The following is an 18,401-nucleotide window of genomic DNA, read 5'->3' on the forward strand; positions in this document are numbered from 1 at the left end:
CTGATAACGGGCCCAGGAAAAGGCAACTCTCCCCCTTCCTCGGCCTCTACAGCTGCGCTGCCTCCCCCAGGGAGCCGTCCGTCGGCGGGCAGCCCCGCAGCGGGGCGCGGACCCGCCGCCTTCCCTGCCCAGCGCGGCTGCCTGCGGGAACTCCCCTCACGCCGGGCCGAGCCCCGCGGCGGGACGACCGACACCCCAGACCCGCCTCGGGGCGGTGGCGCCGCCTGCTGCCGGCCCTGGGTGCCGCCGCGCATGCGGGCTGGGGCCGTGGGGGAGCGCCGGGCAACGGCGGGGGGGCGGTTGGCGCTGGCGGAGGGAGCTCAGACGGTTGTTGTTCCCTGAGGGCAGCCCAAGCCTAGCCGCCGCCTGTCTCCTCCCGCTTCTCGGGGCCGCTGAGGCGACGGGGCCCCGGCATGGAGCGGTCCCGCTGGCAGAGCGCTTCCCGGAGCGGAAAGGCACCGCCGAAGAAGCGCCGTCCGTCCCCGCTGCCGGGGGCGACCGCACCCCTGGGCAGAGCCGGCGGCCGGGTCGGAGTCTCCCAGCCGTGCCGGCGGCGCCTCTTCGAGAGCGCGGGCCCCCGCGGGCCGCAGCCCGGCAGTAAGCGCTCTTCCTCCCGCCGCCGTGCTGGGGCGAAGCGCCGCGGGGGCCGGACCGGGCCGTGTCGGGAGGCCGAGTCGCACCAGCGGGGAGGCGGCGGGGCCAAGGCCGGGGTGGAGGGTGGTGAGCCGGGCTTTGTCCAGCACTTGTGTTTTCATGGCAGTCTGAGGAGTGCGTGAGGGTGTCGGTCAGGTTGTCGCCCTCCCGGAAGGTTTTTATCAGTTAGGGTCTGGTTAACGTCGTGTGGCTTCGGCGTCCCCCACGGCCCCGTGGCTCCTCACCCTTTGCGTCCAGCCGAGCTGGTCCTGCGTGAGGCTGGGAAGCAGTTTGTCGTGTCCCTTACGGCGTGGAGAAAACAGGCAGCCGATCTGGCAACAGGACCGTTTTCTCAGTTTCAGCTGTTAGATAATAATAAAAAGAGTTTTTTCCTTTTGTAAGGTACCCCTTCCCCCCCCCCATCACTTCCTTTAGAAATGGCACAACAAAACCCTTGCCCACCTTTAAGAGGATACCTTACAAAATTAGAGTCGTTCCTCAAATGGAACAGCTGCATCGCTGAATGCAATTTAACAGATCTTGAGTTAGGAATTGGGAGACCTTAAAGAGAAAAAAAAAAGCAGTCTGAGGGAAAGGTATGAGATTCAAGTAAAGGCTGACAGTAATAGTGTAACTTGCTGAATAAATGGAGAAGAGCAGCATGGGATGTCTTGGTACCTCACTGATCTCGGTAATTTAATGGTGATTGTACAATGAACGTTAGTTTCTGGCTTGATCCTGCTCTGCTGGCTCGTGCTCTCGTAGGGGTTTAGTAACTTTTGTGTACCTAACGGGGTGCAACTAGCAGCCTTTGAGGTCTGTTTGCTTTTCATGCTTACACGTACACAGAAGAAAGAGGGGAAGGGATGCGTCCTGCACATACATTGTCCTGTCCTGAGCTCCCAGTGAGGTCTGGGCTCTGCAGCGCTGGGGGAACGCTGCAGCTCTTCAGACTCGGTGCGTAGTGTGGGGGTGGATGCTCTATTAACTTGCTGTCATAAAAGTGTAAGTCTGGAAAGTTTGGCTGTTTCTAGCTCCTGGCTACTGAAAAGAAAACACAAAGCTAAACAACTTACAAATTTGGTTTTAGGATAAGAAAATATATCCCTGAAATTTGCTAGTTCCTAAGTAATTTGTCACCATGGCCTTTAGGATTATATACAGTGAGGACCAATTTATGTCAAAATTCTTATGATACTCCTGATAAAATCGATCTAAAACTGATTTAGACTCAAACTACTTTGAACCTTGGTATGGTAAAGGTAATTTACAAGGTGGCTTTTTCCTTTTAATTGAGCGGTTCCTAAACCACCTGAAGTATTTCTTGAGGTCTGCTATTTTTTTGCTCTTGTTGATACTTTGATTAAAAAAAAGCTTGGGTAAAAATAGTAAAGCAAGTTCAGACTTTACAATGTTTGTGATAATAGTGTCAAAATTGTTATAGGCATGGAAGAGGGGGAATAGCTACAAGTGCCCTGTTAGAAATGATCATCTAAATTCTAACATTAAAATCACTGAACTAAATACTTGTTTCTCCCTAGGCCTGAAGGGCAAGTCCAGTGTGAAAACCTTACCAAAAATTAAAGAAAATCTTGAAGTCACCAAAGCGAGCCATTCATCCAACCAAAGGTGTGTTAGAACTCATTCAGTACACTGTTATTAACACTGGCTAATCATTTGTGTTGTTTCACCTGCATGAGATGTCTCTTGGAGATGTGCAGTCCAAATTCTTGGTAAGCACATGTTTGTCAGACTGTTTGTTGGTGCCTCATAAAGACATTTTGTAGTTTTTGTTGCCTTCCTCTACCACAGTGTAGCTCTGTGTATTGAGCTTAGCTCTGTTCTTCAACTGTAGCAATCAAGTGAACATCAAAGAAGAAACAGACTTGGAAAAAAATGAAGAGAAAATAGAAGAAAGCACTGTACCGCTGAAGGTGAGCATACTGTCTTGCTGTTTATCTACTAGTAACTTATGGAGGCTAAATCAAAGAAACATGACATGTTAAATTCTTTTTCTAATCAAGTAGAATTTCCCATGAGTTGTGTGTGTCTGCACACATTTTCCAGGCTGAACCTGTATTTTAGTGACATTTTCCTGTATCTTTGTCCAGAGTAAAAGCTGTTGGAGCTATTGGTAGCATGGGAAGACATCAATGCTAATTATCCTTAACGAGGAAAGGCCATAGCAGTTGTGTTGTGTGGAAGATGTCTCATTAGAGTGTGATTCCAGAGACTTGCTCACTTCTGGTTCAGACACAGACCTTTGGCAAAGTCACTGTTGCATTCTTTCTCATGTCAGTACAACTGGAACAAAGTATTTTGAGATGACTGAGCAGAAGTGTTACGGGACAGTTCATGCTGCAATGGCGAGAAGATAGTTCACCAGGTGTGTTTGAACTGAAATCTGCTGCAGCAAAGGGCTTGAGTGATACTGGTGTAAAACTAGGTTTTTTTAAAAATGTTACCTCTTATTTAGAGCCCTCCAGTTATTTACCTGTCCTGCAAATGCTCAGTTTCATAGAATATACTACTTAAACAACATAGTTGTTTGTATTTATAGGAGCAATCGAGGAATCTGAAAATGAGCAGCATGAATTGTACCTCTAAAAAAAAAAAAACAAATCAAAAGACAGGGAAATTCATTACTCCACTGCTGTCCTGTGCATACTTTAGTTGACATCAATATGATTTCACTGGGAGTCTCATCCAGCAAAGATTGTAGGATCAAAATACTGGGTATTCATTAGAAATTTTAGAACTCTAAGTCAGACTGCAGACTTGTTAATAATGCATGAAAACCCTAGTACAAATTACACCATGAATAGCAAGTTTAAGTAGAGAAGTACCAGACAGTAAGTTTCTGAGCATCTGCTAATGTAGGAATACATTTAATTGCATTTCCTTGTCTGCATCCAGTTTTCTCAGGTTGGTTGTATTGGTCACTTAATTTTAGGAATCCCTGATAATCAACTTTGAAAGTAAAGAAAGTTTGAAAAATGCTGAAGTGACTTCAAGTGAGTATAATGGCAATACATTATATTATTAAATATATTTTTAGATGTGTATAAAACTAAATGTAAAATTCATGTTATGATTTTTGTTATATTTCTATAAAAGTACTGGTGTGCTGTTCTTGTACTGGTTCTGACTGCGTGATATTAGAAAGTAAAGGTCCACTGGCTGGACTTCTGCCTCTTACTCCCACATGTGGCTTGGTTCATGTGAATTGGTTGAAGGCAGCACAAGCAGGACAGGAGCCCTACAAGACCTGAGACAGTCTTGAGCCCAGCCTATTGAAAACCACATGATCTTGGTTTTATCATTGACAGAAGTAGTCGTTGACATCAGCTTTCCAGTTTACTCAGACCTGCAATTTGAAAAGCTTGTGACTAAATAGTGTGTCCTTCTGAAAACAGACCTGGCTGGGAATTACCTTAGCAGAGGCTAAGTTCTTCAGCTATTTCTAGCGAGCCTTGAGCAAGGAAGGTATCTTCTGTTAGCTTATGGTAGTGTAAATTTGGCTTCAGGATGCCCTTTGTTTATTTGTTTCTTTAACTGTATTATGAATCAGTGTAAGATAGTGACTGGACAATATTTAGCTCATCACAGGAATGAAACTTAGATAAGGAAATGCTAATGATTTGTACAGGATAATACTTTTTTTTGGTAGATGCCTTTTTTGTCTCTCTCTAGGTACGGGAATGACTCTTCCCACAGGTGTTTCAACCTTTCTCCTAGAGTGTTTGGATGTAGGTTCAACTGCTGATTATAACGCACAAGCTAGTGACAGCCTGAACAGTTGGCCGTCTCCTGAAACATTCAGAGATGATCCTTCAGGTGAGAATTCTGGAGTTTTTTTGAGCTTTACTTGATGTAGAAGATGTGTGTGGGACTATCTACAATAGAAAGACCAGTGGCCTCTCTTGGTGTGACCCACCAGGTCAGATCTTTGCTATAAGCCAACCTTTGCATAACATGGGATCTGTGTATCTGGTCCCGGTGTAATTTGAATCACACCGTAAACTCAAAGTATTCATTGTTGACACAAGGTGTTTATTGGGGGTGACCAGCAAATCTGCTTTGAGTCGAATTTCTCCCAAACTTTTCTGCAGCTGTTTGAGCCAAGACAGTGCTTTCACTTTGCTTTCAAGTTCTGATTGCTTTCAGTTTGGTCACAAATTTAATAACTCAATGAATTTCAGCATAAGAAGCTTGCACTTATATCTTTTATTTCCAGAAAGAAGTAATGTTTACTCTGGGGACACTGATAAGTACAAGAACTCTACTCTCCTGGACTCCAGCAAAGCCATGACCATAGATAAGATACCACCGATCTCAAATCTTTCAGCAATATTAGGTAATTCTTTTCTACAATACTTAAGAATATATACATAAACAAATTTCACTCTAGTGCAAGGAGCCTGTATAAAATACGTAATGATTGTTTCGTTTAAGGCATGCTGCATAATGAAGAGCAGCTTCCTGCTAGTGCTCTGTGTTTGCTTCTGATATTTTGCTTTATAATTTAATGTGCGCTAAAACATTGTCTGGTCTGCTTAGCTTTTTCTTTTAAAGTTTAGCTTTTATGTTTTTTTTAGAACCTGTACCGGAGGATTTTCAAGACCAATATACTAGAAGGTAATCAGCAAAGCAGACTCTCTTGATACACCTAAATGTTCAGGTTTTTCTCTTTTGACTGATCTTTAAAAGAAAGGCCAGCAGAAGCCTCTGATCCTGCAAACGTGTCTGTTGAGTTTCAGCTGTGTCCTCACTAACTTTGAAATTGGTGTATCCAGTCAGTTAAGAGTTTGCCTCACAGACTTTTCTTTTGGCCTTGCAGCTGTAGGGAAATCAGTGCAGGATTTTATGGAAGGGGAAGGTGCCATTTATCCCTAAATAAGTTGGTTTTATCCAATTGCACTTATTCTGTCAGATTTCATTCAGTCACAGGCTGCAAGATGTGTGTGCCTGGGTGGTCTGGCCAGGATCGCCTGGGCAGTACAGGGTACGAGGGGCAAGTCCTCATTAAGTCTCTGGTGGTCTGTGCTTGCCCAGGACAAAATTAGGTTTTGGGCAGATCTTTTATGTTCTTTAGGAATCACTACCTTAATGGGGCACTCCTTTGCTTCAGAATCTTGCTGACCTCAGCCTTCATAAGTCTTGGGCCAGGTTGCTGCCCATTGTCAGTTTTTTCTTATTTGGAATACGTGTCCACCGGGAAGCGGAATGGTGTATGTGATGTGCTGTGACCCTCTTGCCACCCTCCTGTTGTTGGGATGACAGGTTTTCTGCTGACAAGTCATCTGTGCTGTAGTTTTATCACAGCGTAAGGTCTTCACTGCATCTTCTGTACTTGGCCTTGTCACAGTGCCACCTTCAGGTCCTGACATAAAACTCTGAGTAACATGGGCGTTTTTCTAGGAACAGTATCCTTTCTTTTAACCTTTGTGCTGCTGTTTCCAGGCTTACATGCAGACATTTCCATTCACAACTCATTTACACCAATCTTACTGTTACAGATCTCTACACAGTTTAATCTGAATTTTCTTGTGAACCTAATTTTTCCCTGCATTCACCTTAAATATGTCCTGTCATAGTATGCTTCAGTGCTGAGTACTTTACTGAACGTCTTCTGTAGGTCTTAAGCTGCAAGTATCTTCAGAGTAAGCTGTGTGACTTGATGATAAACTATCAAATAATTGTAAAATGTGATGAAGTAACTCAGTAACAGTATTTTTAAAAATAAGCATTATCCCTTTTCACTCAGTCTATATTTGCCTATGATTTCCTTGTACTATTTTTTTGAATGTTAACAATCATTCAGAATAACTGTTCACTTTTTCCCCCTCCTCTCCTAGAAAGAGACCATCGAATTGCAATTACAGTTCTTCAGCATTAAGTGTTTCAACTACTCTGGCAGGTAAAATATGACCTGAAGCAGTTGTACTAGCTGTGAGACAACAGAATATTCTACCCAAACTTAAATGATGGCAAAATATTAGAACCAGGCTTCTACTGGGTCATTTGTTCCCCTGACACAGGCTAAGCTCAGTTATGTCTAGAAGGGAAAGTATGAATTGAAAATCTTCCCTGTAAATAAGACTTGGTTCTAATTAATGTGTTAGGAGAAGAACAAAAACCCCCCGAACCCTGCATTTTCCCATTTAATCATCTGTCATGCTCAATGCAAATTAGCATTTCTTATTTAACTTATCCAGGAACGGAACTGTTTGTATCGCGCTCCTTACTTGAACTTAGTTCATATCAGCTTCACAAATACTATTAGGAGTCCCTCATGTAACTACAGTTCTGAACTGTGACTGATGCAATTCTGGCTGCGGCCCAGGTACCACATAATTTTCCCCTGCTTAATTTGGACTGTAATAGCAGCAGAAGTTGCCACTGGCAAAGACTGCTGTGATTATGCAATTCCTCTGCTCCCACAGTACGTGTGTCTGGCAGTAAATAGCCAGGTGAACATAAGATTAATAAGCAACCTTGTTTCCTCAAGGAAAAGGAGAGGAGTAAAGCAGCCCTGTTGGCGGGGAGAGGGAGATAAGAATTATATTGAAGGGAGGAAATGTGTTTACATGGGTGGCTGTGGAATGATCTCTCTTTGAAAACCATCCTGTAAGACATGGGTTGGAGAGTAGCTGTGGTCTTTGTCTCGAGTTAATTAATTTGTTGGAAATTTATCACAGGAAAAAAAGTCTGTAAAATTACAGCTGCAAGAGAGAGAACTCCAGACCTAAAAACTGGTATGCGCTGTTCTTCACCGTTAGGACCGGAAAGAAAGGTGAAGGATCCTTAATAAATCAGCCAGGTTGTAACAGAAATGACTTGCTCCTTCCTTGCATGGTGGAAGACTCCACCTGGAAGTGCAGCAGTTCCCTCGAAAGGGCTGCCTGCAGGCAATGGCAGAGTGAAGATGTGGCTTGCCTCTACCTCTGGATAGCAGTAGTAGTCATGGGTGCCCCCTGAGCTCACTGTTTTCCAGTCTGGCTCTGTCAGTGGTACCAAATCAGTTGTGTAGAGCTTGAGTATGACAGTGGGATTCTCTTTGTTAGTGCTTACTAGACTATAGAGATTCATTTTATAACACAAAATGTAATTGTTTCACCCTTCAGCCTGACAATCAAACTGCTGAACCCAAAAGGCTGAAGTGTAAGAAGAAGGAAAAAAATTCTAATACATTAGAAGAAGGTACGTGGTCATTCAGTCAGCTTGATGCCCCAGGAAACGCTTCAGCCAGATCAGTGGGGATGACGGCAGAAGCGCTGCCGTCCAAACGGACGGATGCCGTGGTGGTAAGTATTCCTGTTGTGCCCCGCTGATCAGCAAAAGCATACAATTGAAGTGAGAGTTTTGAATCATGACAAGAGTTACAATTAAATGTGACGAGTGGTAGGAAGTGCTTTATCCCCTAGTTGCGAAGGGGACCTGAAATGTGTGCGTTCTGTAAACGGATTCTTTGTCTTAATTTTGGAGAGTGTAAGACTGAAAAAAAAAAAAAAAAAGTGAATGACAGGAATTCAGTAGTTAAACCCTAAGAAAAGAACTATTAGTAATTCTGAATGGAGTTGTTATAAATAGTATTGTGTACTAGGGGAATACTGTAGGGCTAATAATAAACAGCAAAGAATTGGAAACTAATACTGAATTCTTCTCTGTTTTTGTTTAGCAAAGGAGTTCGACCATGCTGATCATGGAGGAAAAGAAAGCTCTAAGAAATCTTGGTTATGCTCAGCCTGCAGAGCTAAACGTGAGTGTCTATCCTGATACTTTTTTTTTTTAATGATTAAAACTAAACAAATTGTTCTTCATGGCACAGTTCAATTCTGGCTGTACTTATGCTACAATACAAATGGCACAACAAACTACATGTTAAATTCAATCAGTTGGACAGGTAGAAAACTACAACAAAAACCCTAGGTATCTGATTTGTATTTTTGCAACATCTTCTAATGTAAAACCAGCACCTTGTAGCTTTACTTGCATTACCCCTTTGATACAAACAAACTTGATACTTAAATGCCAGTTTGAATTCTTTGTCAGTAAAGGCAGTATAGTACTGCCACTTCTCTGCAGTGATAGGAGTGATGTCTCTGTCGCTTTCGTGCGGTAGCTCCCAACCAAATCAGCAAACTGTACATTTGTTTAGAAAAAGGAAAACTGTTACAATAGAAAGACTGCTTAGTTTTGCACCAGATTATTTGGCAGGAAAACATACTGGGCTTTCCTAGTGGTGTTGCAAACATTCTTGGGTTTATGAATACTAGATTAACAAATAGAGAACATCAGAGTCTTGTTGGAGGCTGAACATGGGAATCACTGGAGTCCTAAATCATATTTTTGAAGCAATAGAACATTTTTTGCGTGGACCAACGAGTGTTGGCTCATTTTAATTGTTGTGTATTATTTAATTGGGCAGTTATTGCTGTATGTTTTGTATTTTGATGGAATTGTAGCTTAGCTTGTCACCAGTGTGCAAAGCCTCACCTGGGGAAGACCTGTTCCTGAATACCACAGGTCCATATATAAATTCAGAAGAAATTGTTCCTGCATCTCTGAGCTCAGAAAAAGAAATTATGCCTCAAAGTCCAGAAGAAAAGAATATTTTTCAGGTTCTAATTTTATTGCATTTTTTAAATCCAGTTTTGGCATGCTAGTATGCAGTATACTAGATATTAAAGCCTTACTGTATTACAAACAGCTGAAGAAAACCTTTAAGCTTTGAAGCTTTCTGTCACCCTTTCCAATAGCATATTAAGTGTACACAAGTAGTCTTAAATGTTTTCTAATGACATCTCTAGAATTCTGCATGCCATCTCTAATTTTCCTAGAAGAATATTTCTTCAATGGAAATAGTTGTGTGAATGAAGTGTCATTAATCTTTTCAGCCTCTGTGTGGCAGGCAAGAAATCTGCTCCATTGTCAGAACTTCACCATGCCAGAGGCCTTCCAGGCTTCACCAAATTCCAGTTAACACAAAAGTGTTCTGCCTTCCCAAAGGGGTGCCTGAAGGTAATAAATATAGAATTGGTTCTCTGTGCAGATGGTAACTGGCTATTTGAGTGTTTAAAGGTGATTTGGGTTTTTTTTTTTAGTCTGAATATTTGGAAAAATCACAAGGCTAAAGAGTAAAAGATGCTGAAAACTTCAAATCTCAGACTTGACAGTGTTCTCGTGCAGCAGTACTTCATTAACAAACCACACTAACGTTTTCTCCTCCAAGGGTCTTTAGCATAGCAATTAATATAGTCTAGCCGTTTCATAGCCTAGATCAGTAAGGCTGGAGGGTGCTGCTGGGTAACTCTGGGAATATCTGCACCTCTTCGGGGTACTCCTAAACACAACTGTGAGCTTCACTGCTGGTGTGGAGACTCCCTAGAAAAGATACCAGCTTGTTTAGTAAATTATTATCCTGTGCCTTATTTCTAGGGTGAATATGTCTGACTTCAGCTTTCAGCCATTGGTGTGTGTTACATCTTTCTCAGCTAAACCGAGCTCTTTAGCATCCAGTATTTCCCCTCCCCAAAAGTAGTTCGTATAATAGGGTATGTTTTTCTTTAAAAATATTCAGGTTTTCTCTAAAGGTTTCTGTTCTTTTCTCCTGAGACCCTTAACATAGGGGAAACTCCTTTTTTCACTTCCTAGATTTTTATTAAACAAAAAATGAGAACTGAGTACAAAACTGTCTCATTGCTACCAGAGATGTAAAATCTCCTCCCTTTCCAATCTCTCTTGAAGTTTCTTAGTGTGCCACTGGATGGCGTATGTCTTCCTAAATTTAAAGTAGTTCTTCACAGACAATGTCTGCAGGTTTTCTGCAAGTTTTATTTGTCATTTATGCTGGTTTAATTTAATACAGAGATCCTGCGTAAGCATAATAGCTTTCAAAAATACTGAATATACACAAATTTCCAATGGAATTGCAGTTTCCTAGGTCCAAATATTCTCCTACTTTATTACAGATTGAGTACATTTTCTAGAGGAGCCTGGGAATTGTGAATTAGACTGCCTAAAGGTGGTGGTAGGGGGTTTATGTTGAATGGTTCATCTCTGCTCAAGGAGTCTTTCAGATGATGCTCTTTTTCATTAGGAACGTATATACACTCAAGACTATTGTTGTCTTCTCAATAGCAATTGACCTACAAGATTCAGATTCCTCCAAACAAATGATAGCGTAGATATCTGTTGAACATCTAAACAGCTTGTCAGATCAGTGAGCTTTGTCTTACACTTGAGAATGTGCCATTTTACTGATAGTATTTAACTTCTCACTTTTTCCCCAGATACTATTACGAGTACCAAAAACTGGATCTGCTGTAAACATAGATGAGATTTCTGGGTTTCAGCAGGAGTCAACAGAAGAAATAGCTGTCTTGCTGCTGCGGCAGAGAGGTGAAACAGAACTATTTACCAATAATTAATGGCCATGTATTTTTTGGCGTATACATTGTTTGAAATTTAGTTAATGCTTTGCGGTAAGCTTGTAAATACTTTACTCGGGTACTTAATATTAAATTATTTTGTACAAGCAACTAGATCTCATTCTGGGCATTGTTCTGCGCCAGTGCTGGCACGATCTGTGGTGGAACACTCAGGAGGTTCCTGAAGCGGGGGGACGTCAGGGGAGCCAAGAGCCACTGGGAGCCCGCAGGTCCCTCCACAATGGGACTCCAGTGGGAACATGCAGCCTCCCTGGTGCAGGGAGCTGTGCCCTGCTCTTACACCAGTACGGACGGCAGCAGTGAGCACACCTGAGGGAGGTGCACCTAGGTGGAGGAGCTCCTCCACTCAGTGGCAGAGCTCTGGGAGGAGGTGAGTGGGTTGAGGGGTATCAAGGAGTGCGAGAGAGGGATAGATTACTGGGATCACACCCTGCCTTCCCTGGGACAGGCCTGACAGGCAGGACGTATGACATGGAGCCGATTCCCTATCCTCTCTCCGCCTGGCTGAACGCAGTGACTTAAGGGAAAGGGGACAATGGTGACAAGGTGCTGCCCAGCGCAGCAGACACATCTCCTCTGTGACTCCTCCACCTTCCCAGGTGCCCTGGCATAACAGGTATGAGGATATGGAATGGAACTGAACAATAACGAGGATGATGGTTCGCCGAGGTTAAGTCAGCCTATGCCCTGTGTCAAAACTGCTTCCATAAAGTAAAAAAGCTGGGTCATTGTCATAGGAGACTCCCTCCTGAAGGGAACAGGAGGCCCAACGTGTAGACCAGACCCACTTCTTAGGGAAGTTTGCTGCCTTGATAGGGCCTGGGTTAAAGATGAGAAGAAAAAGCTTCCTACCTTGGTACAGCCCTTGGATGACTATCCGTTATTGATTTTCCAGGTAGGCAGTGATGAAGTTGCAACAAGAAGTCCAAGGGCACTCAAGAGAGACTTCAGGGCCTTGGGACGACTGGTTAAGGGATCAGGAGAGTGAGTAGTGTTCTCCTCTATCCTTCCGGTTGCAGGGAATGACGAGGGGAGAACCAGGCAGACCCAGCAGATCAATACCTGGCTCCGAGCCTGGATCACCGGTAGGATTTTGGGGTTTTTTGATCATGGATCAGTCTACATGACACCAGGCCTGCTGGCAACAGACTGGGTACACTGGTCTCAAAGGGGGGAAATGGATCTTTGTGCAGGAGTTAGCAGGGCTCATTGAAAGAGTTTTAAACTAGATTTGAAGGGGGAAAAGGATAAAACCAGGCTCGGTAGAGATAAGCCTGGGGGCAGCATGCCAGTGTTAGAGACGGTGTGCTAGCGAGGTCCTTTGGTCTGCCATCTCAGTGGAGGTAGGGAATGGGGATCCATGCAGCAGCAAAGACACAGGGGTTACTGATGGGTTAGGAGCCACGGAAGCACCTGAGAATGGTCACGTAGGAATTTCATCTCAGTTATTTGTAATATCACCTACCTCAGTCATTGTTTCTTCTGGTGGCTTCAGACTTGTGCAGAGGAAGTAGATGCCTCTCATGAATACAAAGGTGGAAAAACCCCTTTTACAGCTGAACTGTCTCAAGAGCTGGATATTGGCATTCTGGATTTTCAGGTTACTGCTCACGCTATCTGGCACATAGATTTGATCCCCAGTGCTTCCAGTTCATCTTGTGCTTGTTAATCCATAAATGTCATTCTTAGCAGCGTGCTGAATGCCTCAGAAAACACTGACAAGAGCACAGTTTTTCTCCACTTGCATTCACTGCAGGCTAAAGTAATTTGGATCCCTACAGTGTTCTCACTACAACACCCCTTACTCAGACTCTTTTGTAGTCATAAAGTAGATTTTTCAATGTTTTAAAATTATAGTGTAGCTTTCCAAACCTCTTGCAGTCTGAGTTTGTTTCTCAGTATTATCAACCAGAACATTCATGCCCTGGAAAATAGTTCTGTATTTCCAAAAAGAGCACATCAAGAAGATCTATAAAGTCCGTAAGTTTAATTAGTTTGACTACATTTGAAAAGACCTGTGAAAGTTCAGACCCTGAGCCTTTTCCCATTGCTCTGGGGTAGAAGGAAGTGCAAAATAAATGCTGCTAGATTAGTCTATGAACAAGTATTGTATAAATATACTGTATGGCTCAAGGTTAAAAATGATGCTATTAAGTTATTTTTTCCTTTAAGCATTAGTAGAATGAGTTCTGCCAGTAACTCTTTGGAGTCCTCTTGGGTATGCTTCTAATTATCAATATCCTTGTTCTTACAAATACTAAGCAACTGGTAAATACGCAAGAATCTTGAGCCCCTAGAAGGTAGAGGTGAGCTCCTTGATGTAGCTTTAATCAAAATTGAAAGTTGTGTATCTAGTAAGTTGTGATGATGATGATTGTTCAAGTAAAGGATGGTCCAGAATAAAGGAGATGTTTTATCGTAAGGGTGTTCTAGGAGTCCTAGGAAAGAACAGTTATTTTGCCCCAAACCGCTTTGTAGTTTGTATACAAGAAACAGACTAACACTGACAAACCAATTGAGAGTACAAGAGAAGAAAATATGGCATATGTCTGTGGAATTGGCTGCAGCAGCCTGAATATTGCTGAGTTTTGCTTTTGTTTTTCTTGATGTGATGAGGCTACATAGGAGGACACAAATATCCCGAACCACAATCTCTCTTGTCCTTCCCTTCAGTTACAAAAGCGCTGCTTCTTATTTTCATCTTTTGTCTGACTCTTGGAGAAAGTATAATTAATTACCAGACTAGCGCTCTGCCCCAGGGAAGGAAATTTTATTCATTTTGAGGCTGCAACAATATCTACTCTTGTTCTGCTGTTCTCAAAGGGAAGGCATTTTCCCATGTTTTGGTTTTAGACTGAAGAATGACTACATAAAATTTCATTTGAAGTGGAAACTGGCTCTTCCATATTAGTGGAGAAAGGTTATGGGTCACGGGCAGTTAATGGGTAGTACAGAAGAGCTTATTTGTGGAGTGATTCAGGAGAGAAATCTGTTCAGTGTCAATAGGGCTGCTCTGTCACATCCTAGACATGATGAAGTCCTAATGGTTTGAATGGAATCGCTCACAGTGAGTCAGGCCATGCAAGAGCTGCGATAATACTTCATCACTAGGAACTGTGCATTGCAGATGCGTGTTTAGTAAATGTATTGTACATAAATCTATAAGAGGTTTTTCATTAACGCTGTTCAATTATTTTTGTTATCTGAAGTGTACTTCTAGGAGACTTTGACTTAAAGTGCTCGGAGACGATGAAAGATGTTTGCTCCTTGCACCGGAGTGCTACAGGGGTAGGTGTACTAGCTGTTGGAGGGTAAAGACTTTCCATGCGAGTGGTTCTGTCTTGGTTCATAATCTCTACACACAGACAGGAGAGGTTTGGGGCCCGAGGCAACGCACGCTGGATGGATGGATGAGTTGAAATTCATGTTCTTTGTGTGGATATGAAGATTAACCTACAGGGACATTTCTATAGGAAAATGGATGGTTAAACTTGTATTTATCCTTTATTTCTCTTGCTGTCCATCCTCCACTCCCTTGGTGAGGTATATTAATCAAGCCTATCAGAATCACTTGCTATTAATTTAGCAGTTTTGGAACAGGTTAATATTTACTTTTAAAGGGATTCTACCAGTTTGAATTTTAATGCACTTGAGATTAGCTAAATCTGCAGCGCTGTAAATTGCAAAACTACTGAAAGCTGAGTTGTATGTCCTGGCCAAAATTCTATTATTTCATAGTGTTCCCTGAGGACTCTTTATATTTGAGACTGTATTTACGTGCCCATCTTGAAGCTAGGAGGCTTTCACATGGTGAAAGGGTGTAAAGATCGGTCATCAGTAAATCTGTGGCGGGCAGGTGTATCTTGCATACAGAACAAGGGGAAAAAGACGCATCTAAACATTAATTCCTATTTTCTGATAGAATTATCTTGAACTTCTAGTAGATGAAAACCAAAGTTCCTACAGATGGCTGATTGTGAGGAATCATTATATAGATGTCAGACACACACTAAATTATGCCTTTTTAAAATAGTCTGCTTAATTTAATCTGACATCATACGCTGTTGTAGTTTAATTCCATTTTCTAGGGAAAGTGGCTGAGTCAGTTTTGTCAGTTCGTAATTAAACTTTCTAGTAGTGTTGTATCTGAACAGGGAGATGTTGAAGGAGACTCTTAACTGTAACAGTGTTTCCATTGCATTTAAACATTTACTAATAAAGTTTTGAAAAAAATCTGTAAATATTTTGATTTTATAAAATCGATCGCTTTTTTTTTTTTTTTTTTTTTTGCTGATACATTTCTCCTGGATTCACCTGCTGAGTATTACGTGTAGATGGATGTTTTATTCCTAACGATGGCATCCTCTGCGTGCAAATACCCGCGGTCCACCTTCCGTGCGGGCTTTGCATCCGAGCCGTGCTAGTTCTGTTCCGCTGAGCACCGCTTCCATGTGCCCCGGCGGGTACGCGGGAGGGAGGAGAGGGGCAGGAGCTGCGTTCTCCTGTCTCTGCTGCACCCCTGCACGGAAAGTCCCGCAAGTGCTGGGTACAGCGGCGAGAAGGATTCGATGCCCGGTCGTGCCCTCGCTGTGCCTGGCTGGTGCTTCTCTCTTCGGCTTCCCTCTGGGGCAGGAACGCAAACCAGCCGCCCCTCCCTGCCCGGCTCCTTGGGCAAATACGGCGGGGAGCAGGCGCGTCCCCTCGGCAGGAACGGCCCGGGGGAGGGGGCTGGCGGCCCCGCCGCTCTCACCGGCGTCTGTCCCGGGGCTCCGGCTGCCGCTCCCCCCCGCGCCCGGCCCGCTCCGCTTCCCCACGTGGGGCCGCCGCCAATCAGCGCCCCGCGCAGCGCCCCGCCCCGCCCCGCCGGCCCGCCCCTGCTGGCAGCGCCGAGTGACTAACGTCTGTCATATGACTGTGACACCGAATGGAGTCGGGCGGGCGGAACTAGTCCGCGGTGAGGGGACGGCGCTGCGCGGAGCCCAGCTCCTCGGCGGCGGGGGCCAGCGGCGGCGCCCCAAGATGCCGCCCACCCTGTTCCAGAAGCTCTTCAACAAGAAGCACGGGCTGATCTCTCCGGCCAGGGACGCCAGGGACGACTGTGTCTTCAGGTAACCGGGATGGGGCCGCCCTCCTCCCCTGACCCAAACTTCTGCGCCGAGTTCCCTGCCGCCCTCCGCCGCCTGCCCTGCCCCGCGGGAGGGCGGGCGGCAGCCCCCTTTCCCCTCGGCCGCAGCCCCCTTCCCTCTCGGCAGCCGCCCGTGCTGCAGTGGGGCCGCTTGGCGCGGTTCCCCCGCTCTCCTCAGCCTCCCGCGTACCGCTGGCCCCGGGGTCCTTCCCCCGCCCTGCCGCGGGAGTCCGGAGGGAGGGCGCCGAGATGCCCCGGCCCGGGCCCCTCAGGCGGGCGCTGGGCGGCAGCCCCCCGGGGCCGCCACGTCGGGGCCGCTGCGCTGCCTCCCCTCACGGCTGCCTCCCCTCACGGCTGCCTCCCCTCACGGCTGCCTTCCGCGCCGGGGGCCGCCTCTCCTCAGGCTGGGTCGTGCTTCCCCCCCTCTCCCCGGGCTGCCTCCCCTCAGGGCGGCCCCTCACAGCGCGGCTCCCCCCCGCCCCGGGCAGCCCGTAGCGGAGCGGGGCACAGCCCCGCGTCGGCCCGTCGCCGCCTTCCTGTCGGTTTCACCCGGTCGCGATCAGCGGCGGCCTCCCCCCTCCGCGGGTTGGGTGTGGGGCCCCGGCCCCCCGCGGCTCCCTCCGGGGATGCTGCAGGCCGGGGAGGGGGGGAAAGGCGCCATTCCGCTTGAGGCGGGCAGGCGGGTTGCCATCCCTGGGGACCGACCTCAGAAACGTGGAGGAAGGGGGGAGAAAACGTGAAGTTTTGGCCGCTGCCAAGAGAGGTGTAGGGTTTCTCGTGAAATTTGTCATGCTGTAACCGCAACAAAACTGGATCCGCCGCGAAGTGCCAAGCACAACGCGGGGAGGCAGGAGAGGCAGCCCTTCTCTGCCCACTCGAGTCGGGTGGGCTGCCGGAGCTGGGCGGCCGCGGGGTCACGAAACCCCTCGGCGGGGCTTCGGTGGTGGCTCCGGTTCGTGGTCCTGCGTGGGGACTTGCAGGGGAGAAGCTTCCCTCCGCGCTTCTGCACCGGGCCTAGAAATCACCCAGGGCCTCCTCGGGGGTTAGTTAGCTTGGAAACAGGTAGTTTTTATGGCTGTAAAATAAGTGTTGTTCCACGAGTGGATAATGATTGCGCTGGAAAGCGATGCAGTCCTAGTCCTGGCTGTTGTCATGAAGAGGTAACCTGCAAAATCACTTTAGAGTGCAGAGTTTGTGACTTGGATGCAAATACAATACGCTTCATTAGTAAGAGCAACGCACTTGTTGAAGCACTTCTAATAGTGTGGTAAAACTCTCCTCCCATCCGCTGCCTTGAAATTTATTACCTACAAATGATCAGCCCTTGGGTTGCTCTCTAAGGGGAGATCTCTGGCTGATGGGCTTAATTTTATGTGGTGGGATAGGTTTTTTTTAACTGCAGTGATACAATTTAGCAATTTAGGTGGCTAATAGTATATCTGCAGTAATTGAAGCGTCACTGTTTTCATGGAATATTCACAGAATTTTTTGTGTCAGTGAGTCAGAACACACTCCTGGACACTACCTGAGGTCCAGTGCTTTAACTGCTAGCACACACCTTTTAATATAAAGACACTGATCACAGCTGCTCACATACCTCTCAGCTATTTACTGTGAAGATGGTTCCTTATTTTTAAATGATTCTTTTTAAGACAGAAAACATTTTAATGATGTCTGCGTCATCTTATTTTCTAAATCGGCTTAATACTGGGATCAGACCCCTTGGTTGCTAGGACTGCTCTGTATAACTGCCTTGCCTTTCCCCCCTGTTAAGACACTTGTTAATGATGGATTTGTATAGAAGTCTGATGGTTAATTCAACAGCTGCAGTGCAGACCCTGGGGCAGAAACGTGGGGATCATGCCTGTGTTGAAAGGAGCGAGAGGGAGTCTCTTCTTCCCTCTTCACCTGCATCATTCTGTGCCAAACTGGATGCAAAATAATATAAAAAAGAGATGTCACTCTGTCTGCTCTTCTCCTTAATTTTCATAGTGCAGTTTCACTTTGTGATGTGAACTGTCAACTGGTAACTAGTTAATTTGCAGGTTTTTGGGATTTTTTTGGCAGACCCACAGGTATAAGATCCCAGGAGGAGGCTGACGGCCCTTCTGGCTAAGGCTTTGGGGGTTGGGAGACCCGGCTCAGGCAACATGGCTAGAGGGCATCTGTATTAGTCTTCAAAAAATAAT

At 45.3% G+C, this 18,401-nt stretch overlaps 2 protein-coding genes across 8 annotated transcripts in view; both read left to right on the forward strand.

The window, feature by feature from the left end:
• The first annotated feature begins 290 nt into the window (after window positions 1–290).
• MEIKIN (meiotic kinetochore factor) lies at window positions 291–15,239 on the forward strand. Of its 6 annotated transcripts, XR_008579319.1 has the most exons (15): window positions 302–597; window positions 2,175–2,262; window positions 2,489–2,567; window positions 3,587–3,647; window positions 4,327–4,470; window positions 4,871–4,990; window positions 5,232–5,271; window positions 6,492–6,553; window positions 7,335–7,429; window positions 7,761–7,940; window positions 8,315–8,395; window positions 9,102–9,257; window positions 9,534–9,657; window positions 10,929–11,037; window positions 12,107–12,164. XR_008579319.1 is itself a non-coding variant. In XM_054842147.1 (14 exons), exons 1-14 carry the CDS (start codon window positions 414–416, stop codon window positions 10,973–10,975), a joined length of 1,461 nt encoding a protein of 486 aa, XP_054698122.1. In that variant the 5' UTR covers window positions 291–413; the 3' UTR covers window positions 10,976–11,175. The 6 variants fall into 6 exon arrangements, 5 of the variants coding, with proteins under 5 accessions (XP_054698122.1, XP_054698123.1, XP_054698124.1 ...); XM_054842147.1 differs by lacking the exon at window positions 12,107–12,164 and having other exon boundaries at window positions 291–597; window positions 10,929–11,175; XM_054842148.1 differs by lacking the exons at window positions 9,102–9,257; window positions 9,534–9,657 and having other exon boundaries at window positions 12,107–15,239.
• A 759-nt stretch (window positions 15,240–15,998) lies between these two features.
• FNIP1 (folliculin interacting protein 1) overlaps window positions 15,999–18,401 on the forward strand; it is a 70,212-nt gene continuing 67,809 nt past the window's right edge. Inside the window, exon 1 of one of the 2 annotated variants that reach the window (XM_054841979.1) lies at window positions 15,999–16,195. In XM_054841979.1, the coding sequence (XP_054697954.1) occupies window positions 16,107–16,195 (89 nt within the window). In that variant the 5' untranslated portion in view covers window positions 15,999–16,106. The remainder of the gene's footprint in view (window positions 16,196–18,401) is intronic. The other variant, XM_054841981.1, reaches the window with a different exon arrangement.

The sequence above is a fragment of the Grus americana genome, chromosome 14 (genome assembly GCF_028858705.1).
Source record: "Grus americana isolate bGruAme1 chromosome 14, bGruAme1.mat, whole genome shotgun sequence".
NCBI classification, from domain to species: Eukaryota; Metazoa; Chordata; class Aves; order Gruiformes; family Gruidae; genus Grus; species Grus americana.

Bases quoted from the DNA above. Each gene is read 5' to 3' on its own strand.
- MEIKIN (XM_054842147.1), top strand. From the start codon at position 414: ATGGAGCGGTCCCGCTGGCAGAGCGCTTCCCGGAGCGGAAAGGCACCG. The intron at 4,471-4,870 runs GTGAGAATTCTG...TTTTATTTCCAG, and splicing joins ATTCAGAGATGATCCTTCAG to AAAGAAGTAATGTTTACTCT. The intron at 8,396-9,101 runs GTGAGTGTCTAT...ATGGAATTGTAG, and splicing joins CTCAGCCTGCAGAGCTAAAC to CTTAGCTTGTCACCAGTGTG.